This window comes from Myotis myotis, unplaced genomic scaffold (genome assembly GCF_014108235.1).
Source record: "Myotis myotis isolate mMyoMyo1 unplaced genomic scaffold, mMyoMyo1.p scaffold_m19_p_2, whole genome shotgun sequence".
Lineage (NCBI taxonomy): Eukaryota > Metazoa > Chordata > Mammalia > Chiroptera > Vespertilionidae > Myotis > Myotis myotis.
This window is the reverse complement of record NW_023416324.1, coordinates 7,487,895-7,510,168: the sequence shown is the minus strand read 5'-3', so window position 1 is coordinate 7,510,168 and position 22,274 is coordinate 7,487,895. Positions and strand designations below refer to the sequence as shown.

The following is a 22,274-nucleotide window of genomic DNA, read 5'->3' as shown; positions in this document are numbered from 1 at the left end:
ACTGGCCGTCGAGACTACGACTCTATGGTTCTCTCCTAGAGTCCCCCAGGCCTCTTCCCAGAGCAGCTGAGCCCTCCTGAGGACGAATCACTCCGGGAGAGCCGCACCCCGCTCCACCCACCATCATCTGTGCTTCTGAACGTACTTCCATGACCCTCGGGCGGGTCAGGGCTGCAGCGGGCTGTCTCCCCGAGCTGCCTACCTCCTTCTGGCGGGTCAGGCGGTTCTCCAGCTCGCGGACTCTCTTCTGTTCTTCCTCCAGCGCCTCCTTCACTCGGCTCTTCTCTTGCATAAAGCTTTCCTCCAAAGCCTGAAAGCCAATGAGCGCTGTTTAACAGACCTGGTTACCATGGCAGGGGTCTGGCCTCGGTGCCAGGCGCCGCGTCGGTGAGGGCTCCACAACTCACAACACCGCACGGAGGCGGTGGCCTGGCCGCGGAGAGCCGGGGACGGGAGGCGGCAGGGCCCGGGGCCAGCCCTTGCTCGTTGCGCGGCCTGGATGGGGGCCCACGCAGACTCCGTCTCCTCGAGCTGTATACCTTCCTCTGGTGGCTTAAGCGCTCCTGCAGCTCTCGGACTTTCCTCTGTCCGTCCTCTAGTGCTTCTTTCGCTCTGTTTTTCTCTTCAGTAAGTTTCCCCTCCAAAGCCTGCAAGTCAACGACCGTTGTTTAACAGTCCTGGTTACTATGGCAGGAATCTGACTCTGTGCCAGGCAAGCGGTAGAACCTGGGGCTCTGACCGGCAGCGCTCCTGGGTGTGTGACCTTGGGCACGTGAGAAGCTACAGAAGCCTCAGTTTCCCTGTCTGTACAGTGGGAACAGCAATGGTGCTTCCTGCATTGGGTGGATGCGAGGAGCAGATGAAATGAGAAACATGAAACGCTGGGCACGTGCTAGCCATTCATTAAAAGGGCTGTCATTTCTCCTGTCATCTCTGCTTTGCAGAGGAGGAAATAGGAAAGCGAGATGAAGGAATCTGCCCGATTTACTTGTTAACCACATGAGCAGAGATTCAAACGCTGGTCCATTTGACTCTAGAGCAGCCGTGGGCAAACTACGGCCCGCGGGCCGGATCCGGCCCGTTCGGCTGTTCTGTCCAGCCCGCAGAGCCGAAAGAGCGGAGGGTTCTCTTGCTCTCCCCTCTGCTCCTTCACCAGCAGCAGTGTTCACATGTATTAGTTCACACAAACACTCCATCCATGCTTTTGTTCCGGCCCTCCGGTCCAGTTTAAGAACCCATTGTGGCCCTCGAGTCAAAAAGTTTGCCCACCCCTGCTCTAGAGCCTGCGTTCTAAACCACGGCTAGCAAACTATAGTCTATGGGCCAAATCTGGCCCTCTGCCTGCTTTTTGTGAATAAAGTTTTATTGGAACACCTCCTTGCTCATTGTGGATTGCCTATGACTGCCTTCACAGTCCAACGATAGAGCTAAGCAGCCACGGCAGAGACCGCATGACCTGCAAAAACTCAAAGTCTATGCCATCTGGCTCTTTGTGGAGAAAGCTTGCCGACCGGATCTAAGCCATTAGTGCGTGCAGAAATCAGGTGAGGGTTGTGAACAGATGACAACACAAAAGAACAGTAGCTTGGTAAAGGCACCTGAAATTTCTCACCATTGAAACAGAGCCCTCAAACAAGCCAGGGTCCATGAGAAGCTTAATGAGTGAATTCTGACACACATGCTTTCAGAGCGGGTGGGGGGACGGCGTCATGCGGCATTGAAAAGGTGCATTTAAAATCAGGGCACCTGGTGCTGAAGTCTGAGACAGCACTTTTCGATGAGTGCCTGGGGCCAAGCTGATCAATGCTAAGTGTCTGGGGAGCGATGACCCTGGACTGACAGCAGTGGCCTGGAACAGTGTCTCTGTCTGTCTGGGTGGGCCCTGGCTGCTTCCCCTCGCAGCGGGTGGTGGGCCCCGACATTGGCTTTATTTAAAAGGGGTTTGAAGCTGGCCCTTGAACCCCTGCCTCTGTCAGGGTCGATGTTATAAGTGGGCGTCTGGGAGGCCCAGGCTGGTGCCGGGGCGGTGTGGAACGTGGTGGGGGTCACATGCACCCACAGGGAAAAAGCCAACCCCAAAGTGAAAATCAAAGCAGACATTTGGAAAGGGCAGAGTTAATCAGGGGGAGTGAGGACGTGGCGGAGGGTTCTGTGAAGGTGCTGGAGACTTGCCTTTTTCTGGTTTTAGCTTCCTCTCTGTTGACGGACGCTGGCTTTTTGCATATCTAACTGTCCTTCAAAATGGTCTGCTTTGGTTTAAGTCTATCGCTAATATTGCCTCCATGTGGCAGAAGGACAGAGAAAGAGAAGAAGAGAAAGAAGGAGGAGAGAGATTTGAGGAGATGGCACGAACTGGAGGATGAAATGAAACAGGCAGAGGTCTCTGCCTCTTGGAGGGGCCTAGAGAGGGGGGCGTGTGACCGAGAACAGACTAAGCCGGAGGTCACGGAGCTCTGGCGCGTGAAAGATGGAGGAAGTGATAGGGCAGTCCTCCGGGGGAAGAAAGGAGGTGCTGGGGAAGGGCTGGGGCCCAGGGGATCTGGTGCTGCTGTCTGGAGGGGCTGGGAGAAGAACCACGTGGAGCGCTGACAAATGCTAGTGCAGGAGCCACACCCTCACCCCAGTGAGAGCAGAACCTGGGGGCGGGGGAGAGGGACAGAGCATTCGTATGTTTTAATCTCCCGAATGACAAAAGGGCAGCCGAAGTCACAAGCCACTGGTCCAAGATGATGGCCACGAGGCGGTTAAAATCGTGGTGGTCCCTAAATACCAGAAAGAGACGAGGCTGGGCTTCTTAAGTGCCGTTTCCTGGCCTTCTCCAGGGGTTCTAATTCCAGGGGTCAGGGGTGGGCCCCAGGACCTGTCGTTTTAACCAGTGTCCAGGTGGTTCTCATCAGGCAATTGTGGGAAAAGCTTCCTCGGAGGCTGTCGCTGGAAATGTGGTCTGCAGACCCGTGCTGGCCGCATCAGCCGGGAGCTTGTTAGACATGCGGGTGCCAGGCCACACCCCGGACCTGCTGAGTCAGGATCTGCGCTTTAACAAGACCCCCAGGTGACCCTCAGGCGCCTTGGAGCTTGAGAGGTGCCCCTGTAAAGTGTCCTCTAGTACTTGGCTTGGTTTCTAGAAAAGCGAGCAGCTATTTTGGCCATTTGTTTTCCCTGGTAAGTGTAAGGGAAGAGCAAAAGACTGGAATCAATATGTATAAAGAGAAAGCAAAAGACTGAAATAACATGACGTTGGTCTTGCAAATACTTAGAACAACCCAGGACCTGCGGTGACAACTCCGATGGTAAAATCATCTGCAGCATTTCAACAAATGAGCTACCAGTTCTAGAAATTTCAATAAGCTTTCCTTTTCAAGTTGGTTTTGCTCTGAGTTTCAGAATTCAAGCCCCATGTTAACTTCTCCAACATCACTCACCCCTTGGAGTAATTTCGTTCCATAACACCAAACGAGGACTTGCTGAGATTTCTCCACCTAAGGACACGCTCTTAATTTGTCATAGAAAAGGCCATTGCCTCCATTTTCAGTAGAAAAAAATAAATGACAGGGACCTTACCGCCTTCTCTTCCATCAGCCACTTGACTCTGGCCCTCAGCTTCTCCTCTTGCTGTTGCTTCTCTTTGCTCAGCTTCTCCTTCTCTGCCAGATGCTCCCGCAGTGTCTCTTGCAGCAAAGACTTCTGAGTTTCCTCAGAACTGCTGATCTTGTTCTGAAATGAGAGAAAGGACACTGAAGCTAATGGGGGACAGGGCTAAGGGCAGCAGTCTTTTCCATGTTTTTTTTTTTGTTTGTTTGTGTTTTTTTGTTTGTTTGTTTTTTTACAAGTCGTTTACCTTTGTGGGGAGGGACAAAGCTTTATGCGAAACTTTCTTAAACACAAGGAAAATCTATGCTTAGCCTGGTCACTGGTAGGAAAGCAGTAGAGTACCGTGGTTAGGAGCCCAGACTCAGAATCTAGATAGAATCTTAGTTCTAGCTTTTTCTAGATGCTTCTTCATGTAGAAGATGAGGTCAATAATAGTGTTTTAAGGATTAACTGAGGGAGTGATGGGAAGCTTTAAGCACACAGTAGGTGCGGAGTAAATGGTAGCCAGAGTCATTAATTATTATTTGCCGCGTGTCAGAAAAAGCAGGGAGCGAGGGCCAGAAGGCCTGAACTTTTGTCTTGATTCTTCCACCAACTAACTGTGTGACATTGAAACAGTCACCTAGCCTCTAGACTTCAATGTCCACATCTGTAAAATAAGGAGAATGGACTAGATCTGGGGTTGATGAACTGCGGTCTGCAGGCCTACTGTGGTCCACCACCTGTTTTTGTAAATAAAGTTTTATTGGAAGAGGGCCATGCCCATCATGCGCATGTACTGACGTGTTTTCTGTGGCGTCTTTGCTCTACAGCAGTAGCGTCGAACAGGGGTGGCAGAGACTGTGTGACGTGCCAAGCCATCTGTGAAGCTCTATTTACCACGTGGCCCTTGACTGGGAAAGTTTGCTGACCCCTGGATGAGATGGTGCCCGTGACTGACCACAGTTGTGGTCCCAACACTCCACCCTCCTGTGTCTTTGGCTACGTGACTTTCAGGGTCCACCTCTATCCTTCCCAGTGACACTGAACTCAGCCATGTGACTAGCTTTGGCCAATCCTATATAATAAGAGAGGAACATGCTAATTAGCCGTTACACCCTGAGGCGTAACGACCAAGCGCGTCAAGACCAGATCACGGATCAGCAGGAGGGTGGGCCCGAGAGGTACAAGTGGGCTGGCAGCAAGCTATGAGGGGGGACACAGGGGGACGGGGAGCTATAGGAGGGTGGCAGCAACCTACTGGCGCACGGATTTGTGTGCAGGGCTACTAGTGGGATATAATAGGCATAACACAAACAGAGCATGATTGCGAAGCTCTCCATGACGGGCCCTGCTTCTCTCTCGCCTCTGCTAACCACGAGAGCATGCTCGGGTCGGCCTGCTGGAGGAGCGAGGACACACCAAGCAAAGCAGAGCTGCTCCGGCTGAGGCCAGCCTGGACCGGCCAAGGGCAGGCCAGCACGGACAGGGAGCAAGCCCATCAGGGTCAGCGGATACTTGGCGGCAGCCTGCAGGCAGTGGGCAGTGACTGTGGGAGGCCTCTCACGTGGTGTGGGTGTTTATTACGCGGCGTTATTATGGCGATGACCGTCAGGGCGATACAATCCCGGAGGATCACGTTGCCTCTAAAGTGTTGTCATTATGTAACTTTTGGTAATTCTGCTGCCTGGACTCTGGCCAGCTACACCTCTTCCACTGCATTTGCTAAGCATAATGTTCAAGATCTGATGGCTTTGAAGCCTTTCGGGGTTTTGATGGAGGGAAGCAAGCATCCTGCCCTTGCCGTCCTGGGCCATCTCAGCCAGCCTGCCTGAATCCCTTCACGTGCAGATGGAGATTCGGGTTCACCTGGTGGGGGGTGTGGACTGAGCCGCTAACAGGCAAACAGGGTTAACATGCACAGCGCTGAGTGTACGCCGAGGCGGCGCCGGCCTGAACTTTCCAGAAGCTGGAAGTTACCTGAAGTTCCTGGGTCCGGCTCGTGACTTTTTTATAATGTTCCAGAAGATGCTTCAGATACAGAGACAACCCTTGAAAAGAGAAGCGAGAAGAAGGTAAGTATCTACTCAGTTCACCTCCTTTGCTTTCTAACAGCATTCAGCAGAGCTTGCCGGCAGGTGGGCGAGGGCAGCGCTGCCCTCCCGTCAGGAAGACGTGAGCTGCCACCCAAACTCGTGTTTCCGAAATGGTTCATCAGCTTGGACGGGCTCCGAGCCAAGCTTCTTTCTGGAGGTGGCAGATGAAAAGCCGTCCACGGATCACCTGTTGACTAAGTACCCACCGTGTGCAAAGCCGTGAGCTGACGGCTCAGGCTGAGGGACAAGATCCAGAGCCTGAAGGAGAACACGGTGCTGGAAGGACCCTAAGGAGAGGTGGTCAGCAGGGAGCTGGGCATGCTCAGTGCGCAAGGCCAGCCCAGCTCATCCAGGGTCTTCATGGGCCTCCTGGTGGACATGGCCGCGGCCAGGGGCCCCATCTGGCCATCTCTGCCTGGAGTGGCTGAGGAAGCATGCGGAGCGGAGAGTTTTTCCACGAGAAAGGAGGTGAGAGAGGAGGACCAATGGTGCCCTGGAGGAAACACCCGGCTAGGGACAGGATTGGAGAAAGGGGCTGCTCAGAACAAACCAAGACCATCAGGAGAGAGGCAGGTGTGCCAGGCCCGGGAGGGCCCAGGACGAGAGGGTTTTGAGATAGAGAACCAAGCGTGTTGGGTAGGCAAGAGAGAACGGGGGCGGGGGGAGGATGGCAGGCCGGCTGGGGCGGGAGGGCTCCATGGCGGTTACTCAGCAGGGGCAAAGCCAAGAGGCAAAGACAAAGCAGGATGCGGGCAGTGAAGACAGAGGGCGTTCCACACTTCTTCAAGGTCATCGGTGAGACAGGAGTGCGGGTGGCGGAAAGGGAGCTGAAGAGGCAGGGGCTCCCAGAGAAGAATTACCACCTGGAAGGGCATGCTTGAGGGTAAGGAGGAGGAGTGAAAGAAAGAAAGGCTGAAGGCGCCAAAGACAGAGGTCACAGTTCAGGGCCGTGCACGCACAGTTCTCTGGGGAGAGAGGGGAGGGGGACACAGGGAAGGAGGACACGGTGGGGAAGGTGGGGGGAAGGGAGAAATGGCGGGTACAGGGAGGAAGGGGGATGTGGAACTGAACACGCTCGTGCGGGAGCCCTGATCTCCGTCCATGGAACTTTCTGAGAACTTCCATCATGGAAGAGAATAAGGTAATAGCTACCAGGTATGAAGCACCTGCTGTGTGCCAGGCACCGAGCCAGGAGTGTACACACATTTTCTCATCGTTACGAGCAATCCAGCAAAGGAAATGTGTTTGAATTTACAGGCGAGACACAGAGGCTCAGCAAGGTCTGGTCAGCGGTGGGATCAGAATTCAGACCCAAGTCTGTCTTTCTCTTTTAAAGAGACCGGAGGCTCCAGAGTCAAGGGCTGGGTCAGTTCATGGGAAGCGTGTGTGGGGAGAGGTGTGCTGGGAGGAGAGCTAGATGGCACAGAGGCGAGGCGGCCTGGGTGGCGCTGGCTTGGGCTATAAGAACCGGGCACGTGCCCGGATTTGCGGTGGTTAAATTGGGCTGGGGCTGGGATTGTGCTCAGCTGCAACCTGTGACCCAGGGACCCCAGGGGAAGGATCAAATCCTGGGTAGGACCCAGAGAGGGTTAAGGACAGGAGGGAGTCAAGGAGGTTGAAGGGAAGACAGGGTGAGCGATTATGTTTCTAGATTCAACGCTGAACAGTGATCAAAACGAGATTTCTCTCTTTGGGAGAAGGAGCCGTTCTTCCAGATAGTTCTGGCTACAAAAGTTGCATGTGCTTATTACAGAAATCCAACATTACTGAAATCCGCCTGTGGGAAGCGCACTGCTGAATCTTCAGTGGCCGGCGCACAGTAGGTGCACAGTAAGTAGTATGGAATGAGGGAAAGTAAAGGCCCTACATAAATGCTGGGATACTCTCCACAGGTTTGTCTTTTTTTCCAGATTTTTCTTTTGATCAGATACTGACATTAAAGAAACAAAAAACAAAAATGGGAGTACACTATGCATATTGTATTACAACTTGCTTTTTTTCACTTAAAAATACCGCTTAGCTCGGATATCAGAGAAAGAGCGACTCCTGCGCACGTGGGAAGCCTTCTGTTTGTGACCAAGCCTTGCAGAAGGAGACACAAACACGGCGCTGGCCAAGAAACATGTCGAGTCTGTCCTTGCCCTTATCAAGAGGCCCCGAGAAACCCGGTGGGAGGCGTGGGGAACGAAATTTCAAGGTTCCTCCTTAGATGTTTCCTATCTCCCCAGCGGGACCACGCGGCCCATCCTTCGCCAGTCAGATCTTTCGTAGCAGCTCCAACCTCTGGGCCTCTTACGACATCGCCCAACAATGCCAGGGGCTTCCTTCTCCCGGGATTCTCCCGGGGAATTTGTTTCAGGATTTACAAACCTGGCTTGTGAGGTCTGTTTTGTCTCTTAGGACAGCATTCTAAAAGGCAGGGGGCATGGTGGTGCAGAGCAGGGGCTCTGAGATCAGAGGGACCCGGACCGAGTCCCGGCTTTGCCAAGAGGCAGCTGGGACACTCGGCCCATTGTCATCTCTCCAGGAAGGTGGCCTGGAAAGTGCTCTTTGGGTTCAGCCCAACGGAGCGCTCAGGGCTAAGAAAACCCCATCTGCTGCCAACGTGGAGATGGGGCGGGCCTGCGGGCACAGTCTCCCCGGTGTGAGTAGATCGGGCTGTACAGCCTGTGCTCCCACCCATCTGGTGGCTGCAGTAAGTCCACGAGTATTTGAGGCCGACGGTGATGGCAGGTCACATTTATTAAGGCTCCGTGAGCCAGGCCGACGGCGATGGCAGGTCACATTTATTAAGGCTCCGTGAGCCAGGCCCGGCCATGTGTGTGCTCATCACATCGTTTAACCCTCACAACAACCTTTTGAGATTTTATCCCTGTTTTATAAACAGGCAAACCGAGGCACAGAGAAGTCAGGTGACTCTCACACAGCTGGCGAGTGCGCAGTGGAGAGCCAAAGCGTGGCTGGTCTCCAGAGTGCAGACTGGGAACCATCCTGCCGGGATACCCGTGGGGCTTTCCCTGGGCCTGGCTCAGGGCGGGCATCGGATACGGCTCACTCAGAGAACGCAAACACGTCATTCTGTCCCTGCCCAAGCTAATGGCACAGCCTGGAGGCCTGAGCAATATTAAACAGATCTCTGCAGATCTCTTCTCCACTAATGTACACTGTGGGTCTGTAAGGACAGGATAAAGAATGGTGACCCCCAAATAAACTTCTTTCTCCATCCCCGCCCCCGCTCCAGTGCTAGCCACCGTCATCGCTGGTGACCACCTCCTCACTGCTGCTCCGCGCTGCCACCTTCCAGGGCATTTTCCACTCGTGGCCAAGATGACCGTCTCCAAGTTTGGTGGTTTCCTTCAAAACTAAATACACTCTTCCCACACAATCCAGCAGTCCCGCGCCTTGATCATTCCCCCAAGGAGCTGACAACTTGCTCTACACCAAACCCTGCCTACGGACGTTTAGGGCAGCTTCACTCACAATCACCAAAACGCAGGCGAAAGCAGGATGTCCCTCCCTCCGTGGAGAAGGAACAAACTGTGGGGCCTTCCGACCACGGAATACCTTTCAGCACTAAGACGACATGAGCCACGGAGCCATGAAAGACATGGAGGAAATGTGAAAGCTTATGACGAAGTGAAAGAAGCCGGCCTGAAAACGCTATACACACACTACGATTCCAACTCTCTGACCTTCTGGAAAACGCAAAACTATGGAGACAGTAAGATGACCAGTGGCTGCCAGAGGCTGCGGGCGGGGGGAGGGATGAACAAACAGGCTGAACAAAGAGGGTTTGCACGGCAGTGAGAATATCTGTCTGATATACGTATAGTGGCAGGTGCCTGTCCTCATGAAGTTGTCCCAACCCACAGAACGGACTAGACCAAGAGCGAACCCGCATGTAGACCACGGACTCTGGGCCACGAGGACGCGCCATGTCGGGCCGTCAATGGTAGTAAATGCTCCTCTGGCGGAGGGTGTTGATACCCGGGGAGGCCGTGCACGGGCAGGGGCAGCGGGCAGATGGGATATCCCTGTACTTTTCTCTAAGTTTTGCTGTGAACCAAAACCACGCCTAAAAAAGGTCTATTAAAGGCATATTTAACAGTCAATATAAAAATATATTTCACAGTATATCTTACTGCTGAGAGATAAGATTGAGTACAATTTTGATTTAATTATCCTTTGGCCTTTGTCATGTCTCATTTTTTCTTCAGTAATCAAGTCTCATGTTCCTCTCTCTCTCTCTCTCTCTCTCTCTCTCTCTCTCTCTCTCTCTTTAAGGCAAATTTCTTCTCAAGGGGAGAAGCAAGGCGAGTCTGGAGCAGGGGGTACCTGGCCACACGCCCAAGAAGCCTTCCTCAACAGATGTCCCTTCGTGATAGGATTCAAGACGACCTTGTAGAGTCGTGCAGCTACGTGAGAAAAAAGGCCCGGTCACCTTTGTCGGAGCCGGGCAGCTGGACCCCTACGTCGCGGAGGAGGCCTTCGGTGTCCTCCAGCCAGGACTGCGACAGGCGCACGATGTCCAGCGCCGCCTTCTGGAGCCCGGACACAGGTGGGCTCACCTGCAGGTACTGGAGGAGCTCTACCTCCTTCTTCAGGTCGGTGCTGCAGCAAGACACCTTCATGCACGCCTGCAGAGAGACACGGATCGTGAGGGGCCGCCTGGAAAGACAGGATGGTGAGGGGCCCAGAAACCCCACCCGACACCACCTGTGAAGAACGTCTTGACTTTGCCATGAAGCATCAGGGCCCCATGTCAGCGCCTGGGGCCAGTTTTAGTTGCTTAATTTTTTTGGTGGGGGTGGGGTGGGGGGATGGGAGGTGGTGGAGTTGGGGTGGGGGTGGAGGGATGGGGGATGTAAGGGGGGGCATTATTTTGTTTGCACTCTAACCTGGACTTCTGGTGGTCAAAGAAACCCCACTTGGGTCTATTCAAATTCAAAGCCAAATTGCCAAGGACAATAGGCTGAAATGAGAACTGAATTTGGCTATTTTTATTTGTCAAAATTCCTGCTGAGATCAACACATAAGCTGGTCAGAAAGTGCCGTTTCCTGATTTGAAAGAGCTGACACGCTGACATTCGCACAAACTCCCCAAACAATAGCAGCTGATTTCCAGAGACACAGAGGCAGTTGCCTTCTCCCTGAGTGGGGCCCCGGGGGCTGGGCCAGACCCTGTGGGCCCGCCCCCTCCACAGGCTAAGGCAGGGGCCGGAGAAATCATTTGGTCTGGCCCTACCAAGGCATTAGGGCTGAGTTGATGGTTTGACCAAACATAGCAGGCTGGTTTTTAAGTTGGTGGTTTTGTACGGCCCGGGAATGATGTTATAAGTATCCCAATGGCCCTGGGCAGAGAGAAGGTCCCCCACCCCCGGTGAGGCACCAGGGCTACGAACAGCCTTTCCGTGGCGGGGCCCGAAAGAAGAGCAGCTAAAGGGCAGGCCTGCTTCTCTGATTTCTCTGGAGATAACTCAGGGCTCTTTTACTGCCCCCTGGGGTCCTTGACCTCCCACGGAAGTACTCAGAGTGTAGGCATCTCTTCTCTTCCTGTCCCCCCACCCCGCCCGGGGGCATTCTCTGAGGTCCTCCCAGGAGAGGAAAGGTGGCACGGCAGCAGGGCACCCTGCCCGACCTGCTCCACGGAGGCCGGACAGGCTCCCGCGCCAGCGGCACGGGCTCCGACAGAGGGGACACTGTGGGAGGCAGGGCCACCTGGCAGCTGTCCAGCGCCGCCTGCAGCCTCTCGATGCTGTCCGCCAGCGCCTCCTGCTTGGAGTGGCTGAGCTGGCTCTCCTTCTGCAGGCTCCACTTTTTCTGCTGGAAGCTGGCGCTGTCCTCCGCGACCTGGATGATCTTCTCTATTAACTGGTGACAAAAAAAAAAAAAAATGATTTAAAACACAGGTTGGCCCCGGGAGGAGGGAGCTGGGAGCGCCACCCCGTCTCTGCAGGTGGCGAGGGCCGTCCTGCCAGGCGTGGGCCATGGCTCTGGCGGCCGCCATCGGCGCTGTCACCAGGACCCGTTTCCTGGGATCCGAGACGGTTTTGAAGATACCAAGGCCTGTATAGTTGCCATTCACTTGTTCTAGATTTTTCTGCCCTTTAGGAGCGACTAATAACACAACCTGATGCTGAGGGTCGGGTTGTTCTGGGGCCGAGAGCCGCCAACACAGAGCGTAGGGGAGAATCGCTGGGAACGAACAAGGCCCCTGGCAGCCAGAAGTCCGTCCTCACCTCTCCCTCTTCAGAAGGGACAGGCGGGATGGACGCGTTGTCTGTCTGAGTGAGGCAGCCCTTTCTCAGGATGCTAACGAGGGTGCTAACCAGGGTTACCCCTGCGCGTCTGGCGACCAGAGTCACCCTGAGCAATTTGGTTTGATGTTCACAGAAACATTTCAAGGGCGTTTCACTGAGAAAGCCAGGAAACCCCATGAAATCTAAACAAATCTTTATGGTGTGGCAGCAGTGTGAACAATGTGTGCCACCAACAAAACCCGGGAACATATGCTCCCAGCGCCTGCAGTCCCAGGTCCCCGGGGAAGGAAGCGCGAAGGGCCGACGAACCTGTTGGTCGGTGACGGGCTTGTCCTGGAACGGCCTGGCTCGCCCGTAGGTGGCCCTGATGACCTGGCTCCTGAAATGCTCCAGCTGCCGCACAAAGAGAAGGCAACTGAGTCAGGGGGGGCAGCTGCAGCCGGCCAGCCGTGGGGGCCAGGAGAAATCAGTTAGTTAGGGGGGCCTGAGCGCCTTGGATGGCCATGCCATGGTAGTAAGCTCTCCACCACTCACTGGAAGGGGCAGTGCCCACAGGAGGGAGGGAGCAGCCGGTTTTAATTACTTCCTGGGCCTGCCTGCCTGACCCAGAAGAGCCACTTGCTGCCGATTATGCAGTGGGAAGCCTGGGGCCCGGAGCGCTCTGCCGTGATTGCTAAGCCGGCCCCAGACTGTGAAATAAATATGGAGGCTGTCAGCCCCAGGAAACTGTCACAGCAAGGGTGCCTGGGGACCGAGGGATTCACTCCCTCCTGCCGTTTCGCGCCCCGAAGACCCTGGGTATCATGTTCCTCTCTGTGTCCCTGGCGACTGGCACAGTGCCTGGCACAGAGCACCCAGTGAACGCTCACTGAATGCTGTGAACAGAGACATCTGTCCATCTGCTCGGTCCAGCCCGCTCTCGAGGGCCTCCTTGGGGCTGGCGCTAACCGATGACGGTTGATGAAACAGCACAGTTACATGAAATCAGGGCTTACGGAACTGCAAGTTCAAGGGGCCCCAGGTTCCATGCGAAGGCAGAGGCAAAGGAGCCTAAGTTTATCTAGGAATTTCCCAGCGTGGTGGCCCTGGGCCTGGGTGTTTGGCCGTGGAGGACCCTAAGACAGAGTCCTGAAGGGGCGGAAGGGCCGCTGAATCAGCCTGAAGGTCAGCGGCCCGAGACACAGGCGTGCCCTGCGCACCGCGGAGCTCTGGCAGCCAGGCCGCAGAGTGAGACTCTCCTGAGGACATCCCTGCGGGCCGGCGGCCTGCAGCAGCGACCGGGTGCCTGGGCGCCCCATGCCCTCCTCTGGCTTCACAGCCAAGGGGAGGAGGAGGAGGAGGCGGCTATGTGGAGAGGCCCTGAGTGACGGCCCCACCGCCAGCAGAGGACCCTGTAGGACTGCGCAGGGTGGAGGGACAGGTTCTCCCGTCCTGGATCACTTGCCTGGGGGAGGGTGGATCTGAGAGAGAGAGAGCAGGACGTGGAGACAGGGGCTGGGCTGGGGGAGTCCGGGGACAGAGAGGGGCTCCTCCTCGCTTGAGTCTAGACCGGAAGGAACCTCAGTGTCTCTCAGAGTCCTCTCCCAGGTGACTGCTTCCTGGAGTCATAACCTGGACCCTGGCACTTGGGCAAGGGGCTCAGGTGATGCCCTCGCATAGGGGTGCTGGCGTGCAGCGTGCAGGGGCGGGGAGGGGCAGCCCGGGCGCACAGGGCAAGCCCAGACGGGCAAGCTCTCTGCCCTCACTAAGGGGTCGGTCCCCGCAGGAGAAGTGACCCTGGGGTGACGGTGGTGATGTTTGTTGAAGGAGCTTTAAAATCTGCCTGGTGGTCAGCACCATCAGGAACTGTGTGCCTCTGACCAAGCCCAGCCAGTGATGGCGAACCTATGACACGCGTGTCAGAGGTGACACGCGAACTCATTATTTTTGGTTGATTTTTCTTTGTTAAATGGCATTTAAGTATATAAAATAAATATCAAAAATATAAATCTTTGTTTTACTATGGTTGCAAAGATCAAAAAATTTCTCTATGTGACACGGCACCAGAGTTAAGTTAGGGTTTTTAAAAATGCTGACACGCTGAGCTCAAAAGGTTCGCCGTCACTGGCGTAGGGGCTGGGCTGGGTGGGATGGAAGGATCCTTAGGATCGCGGTTCTTCACCTTTTTTGGGGTTCACAGACCCTGCTGAGAATCCACGGAGCAGCATGCTGGACCCTTCCTCCCCGGCAAAAAAGCACAAACACGTGTGCACGCTAAGCGTTCTTGGATGCCCTGGAGCCGTGGTTGCCAGGAGGGGCCCTGAGGGGGAGCCCCCGGTGGGCTGCCCTTGGGGGGCCACATTCCGGAGGCTCAGTGCCCCTGCCCCGGCTTCCCATTGGCTCCCGCTTAGCCTTTGATGAAGCCTCATTTGCATGTTCTGGCCCTGTGTACGGGGAGGGGCCACGGGCCGAACAGGCACCCCGACCAGCTGGGCAGCCTGCTCACCACCCTGCCCGGTGTCGCCTCCGTCTGCATGAGCTGTACTTTCTTAAGAGAAGTGGCAGTTCCTCGTGGACACTGACGGGACCTCTGCTGGGGGCCCAGAGGGAGGGGAGTGGTGAATGTCAGGATGGAAATGTCGGGGAGAAAGTACTAACAACACTGTTGGGGGCCAAGAGGCTCAGACCTTCCCAGGAGGGAACAGCGGGCGGCTGGTTAATGGGGGCGGGCACTGAAGGGTGGCTGTGGCCAGGGTCTTGGGGGACAGCGAACCCCCGGATGGGCGGCTCCCAGCAGGGAATGCCCCTGGGGACGTCCACGGGGAGGGAGGCAGGAGCCACGTGAAGCTGCAGCCCAGGAGGTCAACGGGACCTGGTTTGCTTGTGGGAGAAGCAAACCACAGCCGTCTTCCTCCTCACTCTTCCCACCAGCCACTGGGCGCGGACAACCCCTGGGGAACGGGGCCACGGAGGGGCTCTGGAGCTCGCTCGCCTACCTGACCTACTGCCCTTTCCAAATTGACTTTAATGAGGCTCTCTCTGCTCCCCATTTCTTGGAGCTGAAGCAATTTCCTTCTGGAATCCTCCTGAAGCTTCTCTTCAACCTGAAAGGGCGATGAAAGCAGGCACTTGCTGCTAATGTGGTCATAGTGCACTCTGGGAAATCCCTCTAGGAGGGCTAATGGCCCGGGGAGTCCCAGAGGGGGAGGGACGGCTGCAGGGTCACGGGCGTGCCCTGGGGTACACCCGGCTCCTAGGGGAAAGGGCCAAGCTCTGCATCCTGGGCTCATCTCTGTTTTTTCAACCGCAGACTCCAATCCCAGCTCAGCCCCTAACGAGCCCTAGGACCCTGAGAGAGTTACCTCCCTGCTCTGTGACTCAGTGTTCTCATCTGTCAAATGGGAATGAGGACACCAGTACCGCCTCACAGAGGTATCGTGGGGACTCGCAGTGGTTAGCCCAGGCAGTACTTCCTAGGAGGGCTCTGGAACCCACTCTGGGAGGCTGGCTAAGCAGTGGATCAGCCTGTGAGAGAAGGTGTTTACAGCAGAGAAGCCAGCAGATTCATTCCCCCTCAACTGGAGGGGAGCTTGGGAGTGCCCGGTGCTGCCCTCTGCTGGCCATCACGGGACCCTGCAGCTGCTCAATTCATTTTGGAACAATGGACATTTTGGGAGCACGTGCTGAGCCCAGGGCTCTGGCACTATCAGGAAATGAGGCAAACTCTCCTAAATAAATGAGAGGTTTTGTACTGAAAAGCTCCACAGCTGTTTATTCGGGAGCTGAGGCGGGGGAGGGTCACGCAGATGTAATAGAAGAGCCAGAGGAGCCCTTTACAGCTCACGTCTGAGCCAGGGGTCCAGCGGAAGCGCCTCTCACCAGCCATGTGGACTTGGAAGAGCCGTGCAAGCTCCCTGGGCCTGGTTTCCTCCACAAACAGCCCTCCCGGGTCTAAACGTGCTCTGACTTCTATGTCAGCAGACTTCTCCTCCCACTACAAAGCGGACTCCAACCCCGGACTCTGCCCTTGTCCGTAGTCCCCACCGTAATGAACAGCCCCACCCCTGCCTCAAGCCTGGGGGTCACCTCCCGCTGCCCCCTCTCCCTCTCTCACACCCACTGTTCTCCAAGCCGGTGCTCCCGTCCCTCTCCTGTCCCCCGCCTCTCCGCTCCTTCCCCGGCTCCCACCCTGTGCAAGGCCCCGCCAGGCGCTGAGAACCTCTGGTCTGTGATAACCGGCCTCCTGCCTCTATTTTCATTCCCTTCCAGAACATTCTCCATGGTCCCGAGAGTTGCCGAGCTGTAGAGCAGCTCTGTCTGATGGGACGGCCTGGCGTTTGTGTTGGCTAACACGGCAGCTGTGAGCCATGCCTGGCCAGAGCACTGGAGATGTGGCTGGTGTGACTGAGAAACTGAATTCTACATTTTCCTTAATTTTGATAAATTTCATTGTGAACAGTCACACGCCTCTGGTGGCTGTGCCTCCGTCATTGGTATCAGACAAACCTGCCTCCCAACCTTGGCTTTGCCACTGACCGACTTTGGGCTACTTAATGCTAGTGACTAGCAGCCTCGACTCCCTCATCCGTAAATGGGGAGGATAATGTCTAGGTCACAGGGTTGCGGCGAGGGTGAAAGGAGATGAACCCAGCCAGCGCGGCTCAGTGGTTGAGCATCGACCTATGAACCAGGAGGTCACGGTTCGATTCCCAGTCAGGGCACATGCCTGGGTTGCGGGTTCGATCCCCAATGGGGGCTGTGCAGGAGGCAGCCGATCGATGACCCTCTCTCATCATTGATGTTTGTATCTCTCTCTCCCTCTCCCTTCCCTCTCCCTTCCCTCTCTGAAATCAATAAAAATATTTTTAAAAAGAGATGAAATGTTTGGCATAATACATGAGAAATTATAGCTGTCATTTTCACTGTTATTATTGATCACAAAGGTAACAGCATCCGTGTCCTGTTTACGGCCTTCGGGAGCTCCTCACTGCCTTGTGGTAGCCCCCAGCGCAGAACAAATCAGAACACCAAGCCAAAGGCTCAGGAAGCCCTGTGAACACCACACAAGGTAAAAAAAAAAAATAAATAAACCCACACCCAGATAAAGCATCGCCAAACTGCTGGAAACCAAGGGAAAAGAGAATCTTAAAAGCAGCCCAAGAAAAAACAGCTTTCACAAAGGTACGATATTAGGCTTGACCATGACTTCAAAGTAGAAACACCAGGAACCAAAGACACTAGGAAGAGGTACCTAATGCCACCTAGAAGGTGCTGAAAGAAAACCATTGCCAACGTGGGGTTCAGTGCTCAGTCAAAAACGAAGGTTACGCATATGTTTTTCAGACACACACACACACACACACACACACACACACCCCTGAAAGAATCTGCCACCAGCATTGTCAAGGACAAGGGCATAGTCATCAACTGACACTACATCAAGAATGCATAGTGCAGCCTCTGGGACGAGCACTAAAAGAGTAAGAAACTCAATTAATACTGGATTTTGGTAAGTCCAGGGTAATGCTATCGTCTTACTATTCTAAAAGTATAATTAAAGAGCGAAACATTTCCAAGCAAACAGGGACAAAAATGGAATGATAGAAAACCATCAACTCAAAAGAACCCAAGAAAGGAGAGAAAAGGAAATAGAGTGCGGAAATATAGCTCAGCGGGCACTGAGCGAGAGGGCAGAGCTAAACCCCAATCAATACGCCAGCAATTGCACTTTATATAAACGGGCTAGCAGACAAAGGCTGTGACTGGATTTTATAAAAAGTCATGCTATTTAGAAGAGAGAGAAAAAACTTAAAAACAAAGATGGACGGAAAAATTATGAAGGAGATATGCTATGAAAACCCGAACCAACAGAAAGGCCGCGTAGCTGATGGAGCTGCATTAGCGACAACGCAGACCAGCGGTTCTCAACCTGTGGGTCGCGACCCCTTTGGCGGTCGAACGACCCTTTCACAGGGGTCGCCTAAGACCATCCTGCATATCGGATATTTACATGACGATTCTTAACAGTAGCAACATGACAGTGATGAAGTAGCAACGAAAATAATGTTATGGTTGGGTCACCACATGAGGAACGGTATTTAAAGGGCCAGAAGGTTGAGAACCACTGACGTAGACTTTTAGGGAGAAACACTGCTAGACATGAAGAGGGACGTTTCTATGATGATCCAAGGGTGTTCTCTTTTCCAACGGGAAGTACAGTGGGGCCTTGACTTACGAGTTTAATTCGTTCCGAGACTGAGCTCATTAAGGAGCTCGTTAACTCAAATTACTTTATCAACTCAATGCAAAAAATCAGCCGAGAGACAGCTGGTATCTCAAAAAACTCGTTAGTCGGGACACTCGTAAGTCAAGGCCCCACTGTATTAAAATTCTAAATGTACACGCACCTGGTAACACGGCCTCGAAATATATGAAGCAAAAGCTGGCAATATTAAAAGAAGAAATGCACAAACCCACGGTCATGATGAGATTTTTAAAAACAGCTCTCTCAAAGACTCATGGGACACACACACAGAACTATCAGCCACAGCATTTCAGTTTGAACATCGTGGGCAAACTTGGTTTAAGGGACCGATTCTGGATAATTTTACAGTTAAGACCGGAAGGCAGTCTGGGGTAGCGGCTGCACACACGAGCTCTGGAGCCAGACCGACCTGGATTCAAGTTCTGCCGCAACTACTTTGCCTGAGTGAACTTGGAAAACTTCCTTCGCCCCTGTGAGCCTCAGTTTCCCCAACTGTAAAGTGGAGTTAATACCAGGACAGACCACACAGGGTCACGGTAAGGAGAGGGTGCGCGCGGAGCGCCTGGCCCCGGGGGTGGCGGGGCCGAGGCTGCCCTGGCCATACCTTGCTCTTTTCTCGAAGCGTCTTAGAGATCATGCTCTGGTCAGAAGTATTCTTCCTCAGCTCCTCCCTCAGCATCCTCATTTCTCTCTCCATGTCTTGGATTTGCTGGAAGAGTTTTAACAAAAGTCAGCTTCCCTGACGGCAGCTGGACCCGACTCCTGGGCGGGAAGGGCTGGCTCTCCATAACTCGTTCCGCCGGGTTCATTAAGGCGAAAACCTAACCGGGGATCAGCTAAGCTCCGTCCCTGGGGGGAAAGCCTACGTCTGTAGAGCAAAGTACAGTGGGGCCTTGACTTACGAGTGTCCCGACTAACGAGTTTTTCGAGATACGAGCCGTCTCTCGGCCGATTTTTTGTTTTGAGTTGCGAGCTAAAATTCGGGCTACGAGCCAGCTTCAGATACCCCACCGCTAGTTGGCGCAGCGAACGTCACAGCGAACGCCACAACATCAGCCCAGCATTCAATTCATTGTAATGGTGAAAACTGATTTGACATACGAGTCATTTGAGTTACGAGCTCCGTCACGGAACGAATTAAACTCGTAAGTCAAGGCCCCACTGTAGACTTTTTTCCACGTGATATATTGAACATGGCTAGTTTCGTTTGAAAATCAGCTTGTAGCCTGGGATGAAACAGTACAAGACATCCATCAACTCATGAGGATGTTTCCTCTCGGGGTATATTTTTGCAATCAACTGGAATGAGGGCGGTTGGGAAGACACCACGGGCACGGTTTGGCAGAACAAAACAATGCGGGTTTTCTTTCTCCCACTGGGGCAGAGAGCGGGAACGCTCCCGACACGGGGAAGGGCGCGTCCCCCTTGTGTTGAAGGCGCTGTGCGTCCCCCGAACTGAAACGGTGCCTGCGGATGTGGGAGAGGCTGCCATGGGCCCAGGAAACGAACGCTTTCATTTTTGTGGTCCTTCCCGGCATCTTTAATAGTCGCCTTCTGTAGAGGCACACCCTGCCTCTTTGTTTTGCTTTCATGAATTGGTGTAAAGGTCCTGCAGGAAGGATTTGGGGTTGGTGATAGCGATAAAAGTGTCACTATGATCAAAGTGAGACGGTGGGACATAGTAGTTTGGGCATCACAGGCCCAGGGGCAGGAGCCACAGTGGACTTTTGGTGGCATGTGGCGGCCACCTGGCCGGCCCCCGTCCCTGTCCCCACCCCCACCCCAGCCCAGCTCTAAGAGAAACAGGTGCGCCAGTGGAGCCAATGCCCAGGGGATGCTGGGAGCGTGTGTTTCCAGGGTCTTCCCACCCATGTCGTAGAGGCAGCAAACCAAAGAGGGAGGAGAGGGCCTTAACCAGAACCGTCATAGAACCCCAGAGTCTGTGCTCTCACCAAAGCCTGAAGGCCAACGCCTTTCCGTGGGCGCCCAGGAGCGAGGAAGTTCAACTCACGGATTTGCTGAGCTTCAGCTCTTTCTCTTGGGCTTCCCGGTGCTCCTTCTGCGCGTCCTCCTTCTCTAACGCCTCTTTGAGCACTGAGCACTGTGGGAGAGAGAAGGGCAACAGGCCACGGGGGCTGTCCAGGGGTCCCAGGTCCCCACGGGGGCCTCGCAGAGCACGTGCTGCTGTCTAATCCCATCGCACCCCACACGCCCAGGCCAAGGCCATTTGTGTCCCGTGGACGCATAGGATCCGCGGTAGCTCCCAGGGCACCCTGCTCGTGAGTTCCGAGGAAGAAAGTGTCTCAGTTCCTTTTTAAGAGCCGGCGGGCTGCGCCACAGGAGAAACCGGGCTTAGCGGAGTCTGGGCACTTAGGGTGGAGGGACGGGGATTCTCCCCTCTGTGACCCTCTGAGCACAGCTTTCAGGAGCACGTGGACGGGGTGGGGCTCGCTAGTGAACTTGGTGGTGAGCCTGGATGGCTCTCGGTGCTTTACGCAGGCTTCATCTCACAGACACAACCGCCCTGGTGTATGGGGGCGTGTGGGGGGGCAGGCATGGGGGAGGGGATAAAGGGAGCAGCCTTTCGGAGGGCAGTTCTGCAACAGGCAGCAAGAGCAGAAAGGCATGTCCTCCTTTTGACCCAGAAGTCCCTGCCTTAGCAACGTGTCCCGAGGACACTGACTAGGGAAATCAGCGAATCTGTAGATTCAGGGACGTCTTCTCAGCATTTGTTAGCAACATTGAAAAACAAACCAAAAAAACCCCCCGACTGTCCAACAACAGGAGACGGCTTTATTGTATTGTGTACACCCAGGAAAATACTATGTAGCTTTTAAGACCAATGATATAAGCCTTTATTTATTAACGTAGGGAAATAGTAAGCATTTAAGATGTTTAAATGTGCATGGCATTAATTCACGGTGAGATATGAACACATAATTTATTTACTTCTAGGTGATATATTAAAAACAACACTAGAAGAGTATACATTAAATATTAATGTTAATTTCTTAGGGTAGCATTTCCTTTCTTCTTAAAAAATTTTGCTTTTTAATGCCATCTACTTATTTTTCTAAAATCAACACTATGACAGACTGCCGGAAGCAGGTCCACCCTTGCTGCTTGACACAGTCGCTGCAGGGAAGAAACATCTGCACAGCATGTTTCAAGGGACCTGGCATATATGGCATACTGTTCTTAATATGTTTGCTCCCCTTCTTAGCACACTATGTGTTTTAACCAAGGTCACCTCTCTGAGAAAGGTTGTTTCCCCAGGTAGGGATTTTTCCCTGAAGTTAGGGAGGGAATAAAACCCCTTAACTAAGTGCCAGGCAGGTAATTAATCACTTTAACTACGAACAATCACGCTTAAGCTACATAATCTTTACTCCCTGGAATGGAGATAAGAAACGCCCTAACCTTTGGAATAGAAATTGATAGGATTAAAATCAACTGGTATAAATACAGATGTAACAAGACAATAAAGGACAGAACTTGGCTGGAGATCCTGGCTAGAGATCCTGGCTATGATGATCGACTGAACGCTGCCTCCGTGTCATTCTTCGCCGACTCCGTCCACACCTTTGGGAACCCCTGGTCCTGCTGGGGCCGGACCCCAACAACAGACATAATTTAAACAACAACATGCACCCCAGTGTTCATGGGAGCAACCCCCTGATGAGGAGCCTACGTGCTGGTGGCCGGCACGGGCTGGAGCAGAAGGAGCCCTCATCCCAAGGTCAAGGAGGAAAGGGAAACAGGGGTCAGGAAGTAGACTGGCCTGACAGGCGCTGTTTTTCCATCTTTCTCTTACTTAGCAACAGTGTACAAGCACCCCTCCCCAGCACACACAGGCGTGTGCGCACCCACAGGCATGTGCGCACCCACACGCGTGTGCGCACCCACACGACACAAGGTGCCTAGGACGTCAATGTGCTGGGAAGAAACAGAGGCAGGAGCTTGGTGGTGCGGCCGACTGGGGGCAGAGGACAGAGTTAAAACCAGCCTCACACTCCTCAGAAAAAGAGCTTGTCCCCATTTCACAGATGGAGAAATGGAGGCCAGCTAAGTTACAAAAGAAGCTCTGGGGCTGCACCCTGGCCT

General features: G+C 54.0%; 1 protein-coding gene across 1 annotated transcript in view; it reads right to left on the bottom strand.

Annotated features, from left to right (window-relative positions):
• The window catches only part of LOC118676301 (transmembrane protein 51), a 155,103-nt gene that overhangs the window by 37,294 nt on the left and 95,535 nt on the right, over nucleotides 1–22,274 (bottom strand). Inside the window, exons 13-22 of the mRNA XM_036349955.1 lie at nucleotides 20,182–20,271; nucleotides 18,775–18,879; nucleotides 14,902–15,009; nucleotides 12,236–12,319; nucleotides 11,385–11,537; nucleotides 10,108–10,303; nucleotides 5,551–5,621; nucleotides 3,562–3,714; nucleotides 540–647; nucleotides 203–310 (exon numbers count right to left, since the gene is read on the bottom strand). Coding sequence (XP_036205848.1) covers nucleotides 203–310; nucleotides 540–647; nucleotides 3,562–3,714; nucleotides 5,551–5,621; nucleotides 10,108–10,303; nucleotides 11,385–11,537; nucleotides 12,236–12,319; nucleotides 14,902–15,009; nucleotides 18,775–18,879; nucleotides 20,182–20,271 — 1,176 coding nt within the window. The remainder of the gene's footprint in view (nucleotides 1–202; nucleotides 311–539; nucleotides 648–3,561; nucleotides 3,715–5,550; nucleotides 5,622–10,107; nucleotides 10,304–11,384; nucleotides 11,538–12,235; nucleotides 12,320–14,901; nucleotides 15,010–18,774; nucleotides 18,880–20,181; nucleotides 20,272–22,274) is intronic.